General features: G+C 37.2%; 1 protein-coding gene across 2 annotated transcripts; it reads right to left on the minus strand.

Annotated features, from left to right (window-relative positions):
* Positions 1 to 22: 22 nt before the first annotated feature.
* Positions 23 to 10,400, minus strand: larp4ab (La ribonucleoprotein 4Ab). Of its 2 annotated transcripts, none has more exons than XM_088005566.1 (14): positions 10,256 to 10,400; positions 9,756 to 9,984; positions 9,176 to 9,312; positions 7,729 to 7,832; positions 7,360 to 7,470; positions 6,986 to 7,039; positions 5,215 to 5,427; positions 4,989 to 5,086; positions 4,174 to 4,398; positions 3,868 to 3,919; positions 3,577 to 3,738; positions 3,338 to 3,459; positions 3,080 to 3,251; positions 23 to 2,955 (listed from the first exon to the last, which is right to left on the minus strand). In XM_088005566.1, the coding sequence occupies exons 1-14, from the start codon at positions 10,398 to 10,400 to the stop codon at positions 2,590 to 2,592; spliced, it is 2,190 nt and encodes a 729-aa protein (XP_087861692.1). In that variant the 3' UTR covers positions 23 to 2,589. The 2 variants fall into 2 exon arrangements, with proteins under 2 accessions (XP_087861692.1, XP_087861691.1); XM_088005565.1 differs by having other exon boundaries at positions 23 to 2,952; positions 3,338 to 3,470; positions 3,576 to 3,738.
* Positions 10,401 to 12,776: the final 2,376 nt, after the last annotated feature.

Genomic DNA, 12,776 nt, shown 5'->3' on the forward strand with positions numbered 1-12,776 from the left:
TGATAAACGAATCCCTCCCCCCTTTGTTTTTAGACAAGAAGACTTTAATGTTTGAAGTACAATTAACAAATTTGACAGAATTGACATAATGAACAAGTTTAAATTTTGAGTTTGATAACTGACCTGAATGTCTCCAATGAAGAAAGACATGAGCTGGAATGAAAACAAGAGCCCCTGATAAATACATTATTTAATATTATTTGAGAATGAACCAGGAAATCTTGCTATTTGTGAAGTGTTCTTTCTGCTGAAACAGAACTAGCAAAGGCACAAGGTTTGAGAAAACATGCTTTCACAATTAAAAATTTAATTTTTAACATCTTGGCCCCTTTTCCTCCTTTTAAACTACTAGATCAGAACAAAATAGCACAAAAATGGCATTCAACCTTCCACCCCACATCTTTTTAAGCATTACAAAACTCAAGTTCATTTGACATACATTTCATTGACCACCTCCACAGGTATGTTCAATGTTGAGACGAGTCAACTCATTTACTGTAAATAGTGAACACAATTAAAATATTGAATCAAGCAATAAAAAACTGCTTAGACATAACAGATTCAACAGCAATGACAACCCTGAACACAAATCTCTACTATATCATGAAAGACTAAAAAACAGGTAGGGTTTTAAAAAAACAAAAAAAGAAACACAAACCAGTAGTTGCAGACCCCACAGCATTCACAGCCTTTTCATCTCATCATACAAATGCAAACTATTAACAGTTCAAAGACACCAAATGGTAAAAAAAGAAAAAGCTAGTTTAAAAGTTAAGTAGAGGAAAAAAGGGGTTGAAAAACCTACTTATCCTTAAGGTCCCTTTGATAAACACAAAAGTGCAAAAACAACAATTATGAACCCTTGATTTTATATATATATATATATATATATATATATATATATATAAAGCTGTTCTAAAAACATGTATTTACCAAACTATTCATTTTTTATACCATTACTATATATGTATGCAACAACCCCAGGTAAAGCTCAACCCAAAGTTAGAGAATCTGATACAATACACGAGTTTTTCCTCTACAAGTACTGAGTAATCATATCACAGCTTTTGCTTTTGTTTTGGCAAACAACTCATGGTCATCCTCCAAGTACAAAATCAACTTCTAAACATATAGATCTTTGTTTTCAGAAACATAAACATTCATGAACTAAGGAAATGGAGCAAAACGGCTACCTGATAAACATTTTTCTTAAATAAGACTGAAATCAGAAACCGAAGAATACATTTGGAGGAGGGGGGGGGATGAATTGTAACATTTATAGATCAACCAGGGAGAGAAAACAGTAAAGGTTTTACAAAATTTTGTTTTTTTGCTACATTTTTGGCCAAGGTTGCTTACCACTGACCATTTAAATTTAAAAATGAAATGTCAAAATAGTAAAGTATTGTCAAAGAATATAAATGATAAAAACAAAAGTACATTCAACAATATTACCTAGTCAGAAATGAAAGTGGATAATTTGCCTCTACTAACAAGTGGTAAAGTTTCTTATTTTTCCTTATATTCTGACACTTTGTCTGGCTTTTATACAAAATGCAAGTGAAAAATAAATGCTTCATAATTATTCAAGCACTAAATCAGCTCTAGCAGAGACCCTTTTCCAAATGTTAACACTGAACTAATATTTACAGCACCAAAGAAAAAATGATAAAAAATCCCCCAAAACTTAAACGAAGTAATTTTCCATATTCAACACCAGCACAACTTAAAATCATAATGTCAACATTATTGTTACCCTCAAGTTTTAATTGGTAACAACTTCACTATGCATCTGCTCAGGACTCGGCCAGTACCATAACATAATCAGATGTTCTACATTTACAAAACACTTAAAAGATCAACAGAAAAATAAGATGGGCCTTCTTCTCCAATATTTACCAACTATATTATTGTGATAAAATGCAGCTTAAAAAGCAAAAATACAAAACTAAAAGAAGACCCAACACATTTCCTCATGTACACTCCATCTATGGAGGCTTCCATAACCTTTGGTTATTATGTTAAAAAGTTGTAATCCATGATATTCAGGATCACTGATGGTGAAATGAAACCAAAGTCAAACTTTAAAGTTTTCTGACATTAAGGTTTTTCAAGATCAGTGCTCTGTTTCGTTTCATTATTCTATTTAATGCCTTTTATAGTCCTTAAGACAATGTTTCCACAGAGGAAATTCTGAACTTTTGTCTCAAAATTAATGTATTAATGTGCCAGACTGCAAAAAAAAGTTTCCTGCAATAAGACGCACAACTTGCCAGATCAGACGACAAACACAGTAAAGTATGACAAAGGATTTCTGCTGACAATACGTTGCTCATCTACATATAAGTGAAGTACTGCTGTATTAAATATCAAAGTTAAAAATAATTCTACAATTAACCTTTAAAGGGTTTAATATAGCACCCAGCCTTGAATTCTGTTGAAATACACATCTTCCTTTAAGGAATATTGACTTAAAGTCTCTGAATAATTTTAGACCTCATGATTCTTTGACAAAATCTGTCAAAAGAAATATATTCATCTGTATTTACACATTTACACATTTTAAATAAGGTCCGTAAGGTTCAAGCTTCAGTTATTCTGCTGAAGCGGGGGTATGTTCTGTTCTTTGCCGCTGCGTTTGGGACCCCGCTGAGGGGAAAACCGCTTTCCAGCGTTCAGGCCTCTCTGATGCTCCCGGATCTTCATCCCTGAACCTTTCGCTCTGACGTGACCAGCTGCACCTCTGAATGGACGTGAAGGCTGCCGAGGAGCTTTATCTCCAACTCTCTCGGGACTCTTTTTAGAGTTCAGCTGAGGGTCCTTGACGGTGTTGACCTTGAGCTCCTTCAGAGGGTGGTCGGGTGAAGTGGCAGGAGGGGACGGCGTCTCTGCTAGCGGTGGGTCTCTGGCTGGCCTCTGGCACACCTCTGCATAGCTAAGCTTTCTTGGCTCCTGCTTAGAACATTGAGAAATTAAAAGTATTTAGTAAAAAAAACTAAAAAACTCAAATCAAGCAAATAAAACTCAACTGAAACAGATGTGAGAGAATATGACTGGCACATTTGGAGATCAGGCCTACCAGCTCTTGCTCTGATGTTGAAGACGAAGATTGTTCAGCAGAAACACTTTTGCTGCTCGTGCTGGAATCGTGTTCTGGAGTGGTTTTAGAGTCACGTTCAGTGGATGGAGGCAGGTTTCTCTGTGCAGCAGCTGGTTCGGTTTTATCTCCTTTTGTTACTGTTGGACAAGCACTAAAGATGCAATAAAAAAGTGGATGAGTTGTTATTTTAAATAGGCTATAAACATGTTAATTATTCTTCTTAAACCACATAATTACCTTGGTGCTGGAGTAGTTGCTGGTTGTGCCTCAACAACAGCAGGTTTAGCAGGCAGGGAGGTAGATTCCTGTTTGCTTGCGGTTCTTTCAGAGTCTTTTGAGTTTTGGCTCAAGCTGTTCTCCTGGTTTCCCGCCAGAAATACATTTTAATTAATAGATTAATAAAACAAAGTACAATAATGCAATGAAATCCAGCTATCCTTCTTCAACGTGTAAATGTTATGAAGAGGAATAGTCACCTTGCTTGTGAGCCTCAGGCCACGGACAACATCGGAGAGGCGCACCTCTGTCACGGTTTCCCCCTGAACAGGAACCACAGATCCTGGCAAAGGAGGAAAACTTGAAGCTGCCAGATCAAAGTTAGGAGGGACTGCCTTGACCTCCATCAAAGGGACAGGTTTCTGTTTCATTTATGGGAAAGTGAAAAAAACAAAAAAACCATCCATGAACAAAGATTTCAGTAAGTTCAATGTATTGAGATAATTTTCAACATAGAAACTTTGGAGAAAAACAGAAGAAGAAATGTTCACCATAGAATGTTCATCTTCTCTTTTCCTCCTCATGCCTCTGTGGCCATTTCTCCTATTTTAAAATTTAGATTAGAAGTGGAAAAAACAATACATCAACATAATGTGCGACAACTTGTTTTTTAAGTAAAACTAATAATGAAAGTCACTCATATATATCTTTTTTTTTTCTTTTTAAAGTTAAAGGTAAAAAAAAAAACAATTAAGTCGTGGACAATATATCAAAACAACTGCACTGAACAATGTCACATTTTTGTTGGAAAGGCAGACATTTACACGTTTGTTCGAATATTAAAGAGCTCAGCTAACCTGTCTCGCGCAGAGCGGCTTTGATCTCCATTGGATATGGAGGACAGTGAAGAAGAGTCTTTAAAGTGGAAGGAAGAGGCTGGCTGTGGTTTAATGCCGGACAGAGTCCTTAGTGCCTGGATGTCCTGTAGACTCACAGGGCCAGAGATGCCATCCACCATGGTTCCTGGAGCCAAGTTAGAAGAAACAGCATCGCCTGGTCGAGGGTGACCTTTTATGTGGTTTCTAGGGTACAGAAAACAATGTTTTGTTTGTAAAAGTAAAAAGAAAAATGCTACAAATGCATTGATATGATTCAAAAAGGTCAAGGAAAAATATTAAGCAAATGTATATTAAAGTATACAGGTATGTTGCAAAGCACTTATGAGCAAAATAATAAAGGGATATAATTTTAAAGGAATCTACACACATGACTGCCTTCTTAGAGAATAATCACATTCAACACGACCATAATAACCAAACTGTTTGGAGATAAACACTAAATAGCAATGGAAAAGGAAAAATGGTCTAAAATATCTTATTTATTTTTTACAAAATTGACTTCAAAGCCTATCTTTTTCTAACACAATGTTTGTTAAATTACCTTCCAAGGCTTTATTGTTTGCTCTAGGCATTAAGAAGATTGCACACAGCTATTTAAAGATTGATACAGATCTGTTTGTTGCTTAAACCTGCCATCATCCAGCTCAAACATAAAGTGATGAAGCTTGAAGCTTAAAGAACAAACAAGCTGTCAAAATAATTAATGTCTCTATTTGATGACAAAAGTTATTCAAGACCAAACATGAGCGATCTCCATCATAATTTGCAGGTACCTGTTCCTGCCAGCAGGACGGTGGCCGCTGCTGGAGTTTGGTTTGTAGTTCCCTGGATTGCTGTAACCATTCATGAATCCTGCACTGGGGAAGGGAGCCTGCAACAACGACATAAAAAATAAAATGAATAAAAAACTCCGCTACATAAAGCACATAAAGAAAACAATCACATTAACTGGTTCAGAGATTGTTTGACTTTAAATAAGAATTAGATAATAGTTCTCACCAGCGGTGTTTCGAAGTGTGGCAGGATGGAAGGGTTCCAGGTGGGAGACACCACAGGATAAACGGGAAACTCCTGCTGAGGGTTGTACACCTGCTGCATGTACACCGGAGATACATACTGGGCCTGAGGCTGGGCAAGCTGCTGATACACTCCTGAGTCCATGCCGTGGAAGCCATTTTTTCCAAAGAATGTATTTATGGCTTTAATGCGAGCCTACAGAGAAGACAACTGGTTAAGCTTTCCAACACACAAGAACAACACTTGATAATTATTTGTGACAATTAGTGCTGTTGCTTTATTGTTGTTATTCCCCTCAGATCTCATAATCTCACGGTCATGAGGCCATAAAACACTGCACTAACAAGGGGGAGAGAAGGAGGAGAAGGGTGAGGGGACAAAGAGAAGAGGATGAGAGAGGATGGGAGAAAAGCAAAGATTAAGATTTATGTAGAGAAAATGAAAGGTCCTCCTGGATAGACAGTGAATATGGGTCCTTCCAAGCGCGATACTGATCATCACAGGGGCAAACAGAGGCCTTGAAGGAGGATTCATATACCTTGGACTTTTCCATATTATAACCAAAGATTATATGTATTTTTTATGCAAGTGACAGAACATAATTCTTTTTTTCCTTCAAAAAACAAAATCCTTAAAACTGTGGGATCCCTGTTTTATTCAGCTCCATCAATTCAATGCTTGGTAGCTCCACCTGTGGCTGCTGTTACTGCAGGTCCCTTTTAGTGTGCAGGACAAAAATCTGTTTTGATCTAATCTAAACCGAACATGTTCTCCCTCATGTTTGCCTCGTCTCCACATGTCTCGTGGAAAGCTGCATACAAGAACTCTTCTAGCTTTCTTATTGCTACCCTTCTATAAAAAGGTTGACATTTTGGAAAGCACAGGTAATAATTATCCTGTCAACAGCTACTACAAGATGAGCTGTGCATCTCAGCAGCTTCAGAGTTACCACTGACCTGTTGGCTGCTTCTCCCACTAATGCTCTCCTTACCCAACTTGCCACCCAATTGTGCAATACTTTTTCTATTTTTAGATTGAACAGCATTCTGTCAGATTCTGTCAGTTTGGAATATTGTTTTATAATTTAACCTTGATTTATACATCTCCATAACTGTATCCCAGACTTCTTTTTTGCTGTGTTCCTTGGTTTTCATGATGATCCAAGGCCCTTTCAAAACAGCTGGATTTACGCCCACATTTAAATAGACACAGATGAACTCAATTTACGAAATAGGTTGCTTATTGTGTTGGCATATCTTATGTAATCCCAATAAAATATACTGAAGAGTGTGGTTGTATTGTGACATCTATGAAACGGTTTAAAACAAGCAGCTTTCCAAGGCATTGTAGAGTATGCCCACTTCATGAACTTTATAGATTTAATCTAATTCATTGTGGATGGGAGGGAGTAAGCAAGGGAGGAAACAAAATTCTATAAAATGCTCAAGATTCACATTATGATGTTAAAACTATAAATCTGTTAAGTTTTATCAACTTTTCTTTTTCACTTTTGACCAATACTGGCAAAAATGCAGCTCACTTTATCACTTTATCTGGTTTCTATCCAAATACATCCCAAGGTAAACCTGAGGCTAAATCACACAAGCCTTGCCCTGAGGACATTCATGTGACAGCCCATCTAATGCTGAACAGGATTAACCATCCAGAGCTACATATACAATTTTTTTCACGACATCTAAAAAAGAAAGTTGGGTTTTAAACTTGGCAATGTAAATTATTTCATGCCATTTACCATAATGGGTTTCCCCTGGAACATTTTCACTTCCTCTCGTAGGTATCTGTATGCCTGATCAAGAAAAAAAGAGAGAGAAAAGAGGGAACATATTTTTACTAAACAGCAAATTCAGTTTTCTTTTCTTATTGGTTCAGTGACTTCTGTCTCCTAAACCAATCTTGTAACATTGCAAGATTTTCAAAATTTAAGTCATTAGTAAGTATTAACATGTTTACTAATAGTTTTCTACCAGCTCCTAGTGTTTTTAATAGTAACCAGTTAGAATGCTGAAAAACAGATGAAGCATTTATTCCAGAAGAAAAACAGAAATAGGACAAATATCAAACCTAAGAAATTAGGTAAATGATTATTAATGGGAACACATCGCATACCTGCAGGGCATCCATGTCTGACTGAAATGTTATATACCAGTTGCTATTGTGAGCAAACTCAACACCCAACACCTTTGGACAATTTTCACTCTTGAATAGATCCTCTACTTCCTAAGAAAACAACAAAAAATATTTTTTATTTTCTATCCCAAACAGAGAACACTACTTAACCCACAGAGCAATGGGTAACTTTAAGACACAACAAAGACTAAACAAACCCAGATTTGCCATTTTCCATATTTATAGCTTGCAAATACTTTTTAAACAAGTTGTAAGCAAGTAAAATCTTATGGCAACATTTCGCAGGTTTAACAGTTTATTTGCACAATCCAGAAAACTGCTTAGTATGCAGTGTTATGTAATCTTTACCTCAACTGGTGTAGTCTCCGGCACTTCTCTTAAAATAATGATGCAGCGGCTGTGGTTAGGTCGAACTTTTTCACCAGCTTCATCAACTTGCACTAAAGGAGATGCTGTAAAGAAAAACACATTCTAACATGAGCTTTATGTTAATAAGAACATGCTAGATTGAACAACATCTAAATAAAAGTTTCATATTAGTGAAACTATGTAAACTGATCTCCCTGTGTTGCCAACACAGATTTTCTTTACCTTTTTTTGCCGCTTTTTTTGTGTGACAAAGTCTGTTACTTTCTGGGACTTTCCACAGAAGTGGAAATAACAAAATATGTTTATTAAAGCAAAAACAACATTTGCTATTTGACATATCAAATCTGTTAGGAATAAATATACTAAAGTTTGTTCAGCTACTTTAGTAGTAGGACATTAACACATTTTCTACTAATTTTTAAAATTATTTATAGACAACACTGCTGTAGTGGAGAGTTGGGTAACCCAACAACGGATCCTGTTGTCCGTTAACAGACTTTGCCTAACTGAAGCCACAGTAATTATGCCATGTATTGTGACATAACCAATTTGTGTAATTTAAGTCAAGATTCGCAGCTTCTTTATAGGATGCACAACTTCTCTTTCTCAGTTTAAAGATTTGATCCTGAATAAAGTGATATTAAAGCCAACTGTTAAACACCAAACCCCTGGTTCCTTTAATCTGGTTACAAACCAGTCAGGTTTCTTGCCAAACTACTGTCACATGAGTCCACACCACTTTCATTCAATGACGCATGACCAGAGTGGTACTGATAATGAAAGCCAAAGGAAAACGTTTTATCTTTAAGTGGAGAGAAAACGCCTGTCGGCTAAAGGTTAGCATAAAATACTGGCCATCTCTAACAGCGATCAAAGTTTACCATACTCATTAATAGCCCATGTCATCAATATGCAGGACAAGAAAGAAAAAAAAGATAAAGCAACAGCCTGGAAATCACATCAAGCTGAACATAATGTTTTCTGCAACTTAAGTCTACATCTTCGCTAGAACTACAAAATATATCAAATCACAGTGACATTGCAATATCCAGTTTTAGGTAGGTTGGTATATTCCAGAGGTCAATTATGCAATCTCAAACTTCCAAACAACCCGTCTTGTTTTATGAATATACACAAAATATGCCTACACGTTCCTGTGCCATGCACCGGCTCATATGCCATTTAAATACCATGCAGAGTACAGATACTTGGTGAAGTAATAAAAGTAAAAGTTTGTTGACATCATTCTACTTCCTCAATTTCTGCATGAATTTGGCAGTTAGATGGTTGAAGATTTTCAGCTTGTGCTGCTCTTAGTGAGATTTTCCACTTGGTTAACACCAATAAACCTTTACATTTTTAAATTAACAATATCTTAACTAGCAAGAGTTTATATTTATTACATGGAGAAGAGTAGCACTGGTACCTCTCAATACTTCTAGAATTAGATCCATGTCAGTGGTGAGCGCTTTGATGTCCTCCATGCAGGCAACAGTCCAGATAGGAATAAACTGATCACTGTCCATCTGGGATATCAGGTACAGATCCTTAGAGAGGTTCTCCCTGAAAGAATAGAACATTTACATTGTGTTTGTATCATACAGACTAATGTTTCTATCAGAAGTGGATAATAACTGTTATTTGAAAAAAAAATAATAATAATAATAATAAAATATATATATATATACTTTTAAGAGTAGTTTTGCTCAACCTTACTGAATACTTAAGCAATACTGTCATGAAGTATTGCTACTCTTGAGTACAATTCTTGGGTGCTCTACCATATTATTAACAACAAAACAATGCTAAAATGTAGAAATGGTAAATGTTTCACCAAGGAATGGTTGAATTGAACAATAGTAAGACATACAACAATTACTTCTTTTATGACTAAATCCTTTGATGAATATACCTTACAACACACTAATTATGGTTAGTTTCCCTGTTCTTTAAACTATTTACACATGCATGCAAAAGCCTATAGTGATGCAACAAGCAGGATTTACCTAGAAAAGCAGAACTCCAGTCTTTTCTTTAATGACTCTCGTAAGCTCTCTTCAGTCACTACTTCTTCCTTAGACAGTTCAGTGTCTATGGCAGAGTCGCCCTGTGCATCAAAGACCAAATATCCCAGGTCTGTATGCTCCACATCCTCGGTTGTGGAGTACTCGTCAGGACTACTCAGGAAGTCAACAGCATATCCTTTACTCTCCAAAGAAAGAACGTCTGAGAAACCTACGACAGGAAGGAAAACAGCAGAAAGATTGGGAAATGACTGCTATGTTTTCAGACCAAAATAATCCACCAAAGGAGTCACAATTTGAATTCACCGCAGACACCTAAGGCCAAGAGTTAACATTTCTTAATAAGCTGTTTACTCATAATTATCAGCAAATATTGTGTCTTCACCTGATAAAGCCATTTCTCAGTCTCATACTCTCTAAAGAGACAAATAAGTGGCTCACGCTGCCTTATCAGAGAAAATTATACCAAACAAGACCCATACCATCAGTCATCTCAGGGGGGGAAGAGTTGGTGTGGAGCCAAGAAGAATCCTCCGATACTTCTGGGATGTCATTTTGTTGGGCTGGGATCTCTTGCCACACTTTGGCATTGGGGTTAAGACTTGTTCCCTTGGTGGTAACCTGCATAATAGATATCAAAGTAGCATGGAAAAAAATTATTTAGTAGGAGTTTTCAAATGTTTTTTTGTGCAGATTATACATTGTTGCCATTCTACTCTTCATAGACCAATACTGGTAAAATAAACTGATACTAGCTGTTTAGTTACATTATTTGCTCCAACAGAGTTTATAGTTGGCTGGTAAACTGCCAGTTTTTCCCGACTGGACACACAATAGCTAAAAAAGTTTTTACTTAAAGTAAGGGAGAATATAGTAGCTTCATTCAGACAGCTGACTGGCAGTATGCAGCAACAGATGGGGAAAGGGTACAACTGAACTACTATACAAACCGAGAAAAATTACTCCACCTTCTTTGGCATCTCAATAAAAACTTTAAACCACAGAAACAGCTTGACAGAAAAACATGATGTATTATTTATTTGTTTTTTGTTTAAAGTTTGTGGGACTGCAGGTCTGAACTCAGTAGCTAGACAGGAAGATGGGCAGAAAAAGAAGGACACATGCAGTAAACAGCCCAGGGTCAGATGTATTGACTGTACCCCCCACATAAATATGGCACGTGTTGCTCTCGTTGTATGCAGTCACAGATATATTTACCCCCAAAATTGATGAAGCTTTCAACTCCCCCCCCCCATTAAAACAATATTACAAAATACAGTAATCCATTTAACTCCATATTTGCCTATCACTCCAATAATCTCAGATTTGCACAAATTATTAGGAAGAGAGATTTTTCAACTTGCTTAAAATTAAAGCAAAATCAAAGAAGTCAAACAACTTTGGATGGATAATAGCACTATACTTAAATATAAAAGTTAAGGACAAATGATTAGATTGTGAATGCATTTTGTTTGTAAAGAAAACTTTTCTCTCTGTTACACCTCCTTGAACTTATTTAAAATACGCTGTTGGGAGTTGAGCAACCTTGGATTATAAAATCCTGCTGTTTCATCACACATTCGCTAAATATACCACATCCAATCCAGTGAATGAAGTAACTGGACCCGCAAATCCAGCTTTACACACAGACACACAACCCTGAGCTTTTATTGGTCAGCTTCACTCTTCCCCGCCCCTCTGTGGTCACATGGATCAATACTCCGAGTTGATCCGCCTCTGAATTTCAAGCTTGCCTTTCACAACGCTGTGCAACCTGTCACCCAATCCCCCCAAAAAAAGCCAAACACAAACATGAAGATGGATTGGTTACGAACATATTTTGAAATCTTACAAGTGAAATAAAATTGTATGCTAGCTCGGGTTTCAAATCTGAAGGTTTACTTCTTTTTTTTTTAACATATGAGGTCTTTGAGTTTCGGGAGGAGCACGTGGCGCCGTCGTGCTCCTGTTACTTTTAAAACATAACCATACGCTGAACGCCAATTTCTCTGCTCATTCTAGACACACATGTTGTTGCTAATCGATAATTAACGTGTACAACCACAAAAACGGCTTTTCAGATTACGTCCTCGTCGACCTTCGGCATACATGCAGCTACAACTGGGAGCAGCAGCTAACGTTTAACCCAAAATCACGTGCAGAAGTTACTACACGTGCAAAGGCGAGAAATTGCTCAATAAAACTTTCTTTCACACCAAAATATGGAAACTAGTTGGGTAAACACTAGAACGTTTTTTTAAAACCACTGTATTTGGTTTGTAGTAGTTCCTTGGTGTTACCATATGTTAACTTTGTGACATCAGCGTCACCGGCGTTAAGCTAACTAGCTTATGTTTACTACTAGCAGACCAGCTGGAACCGGCCTGACTTTACTTTGCTATTCTAAGCTAATTTGTTTGACAGGTTGATATAAACGTCGTCGAAAGGTAAAAAGTCGTTTTCTTGATTCGGACTCCCATTTTTTAAGAACGCTAATTATAAAAACAGTACAGCTGCTGCAGAGTGTGAACGACCTTCAGATAGCACGAACTGTGTAGACCAGAGAACAGGAAAAACTGAAACAGGTTGGCAATCATTAGCCGAGGTGAAAGCCTCCAGGCCGCGTACTTACCATGTTATCGTAATCTTCGTCTTCTACCCTGGTCAGCGCCGGTAGACTTCACTTATCTGACCCCGTTCCTATCCTGTAAACGATTTAAACTGCGAAATATCTGCTGCTTTTAAGTAGCAGAGTCCTCTTCTTTGTCGGTTGTAACTGCCGTCTCCAGCACACTCCTCGGGCGCGTGCTCCTGTTTCAACAGTTTGCCTCCCGCACCGTAACTTTAACCAGTGACTAGCTCGACAGCGCTCTTTCGATAAATTTGCGATAAAATACCCACTTGTACCAGTAGATAAGGTAATTCTGGCTCAATTGCTCATTTCTGACTGTCAGCGACGCCGCGGTTACTGCAGCATGTGACAGCTGCTTCTTCAGACTGCCT

Source organism: Poecilia mexicana, unplaced genomic scaffold, assembly GCF_051168715.1.
Source record: "Poecilia mexicana isolate PSO_F unplaced genomic scaffold, ASM5116871v1 scaffold_5, whole genome shotgun sequence".
Lineage (NCBI taxonomy): Eukaryota > Metazoa > Chordata > Actinopteri > Cyprinodontiformes > Poeciliidae > Poecilia > Poecilia mexicana.

Excerpts from the sequence above, each read along its gene's own strand:
- larp4ab (XM_088005565.1), bottom strand. The coding sequence starts at position 10,400 with ATGCAGGTTACCACCAAGGGAACAAGTCTTAACCCCAATGCCAAAGTG. Across the intron at positions 9,985-10,255 it reads CCCCCCTGAGATGACTGATG|GTTTCTCAGACGTTCTTTCT; the intron begins GTATGGGTCTTG and ends TTCCTGTCGTAG. Across the intron at positions 7,833-9,175 it reads AATTCTAGAAGTATTGAGAG|CATCTCCTTTAGTGCAAGTT; the intron begins GTACCAGTGCTA and ends TTTTCTTTACAG.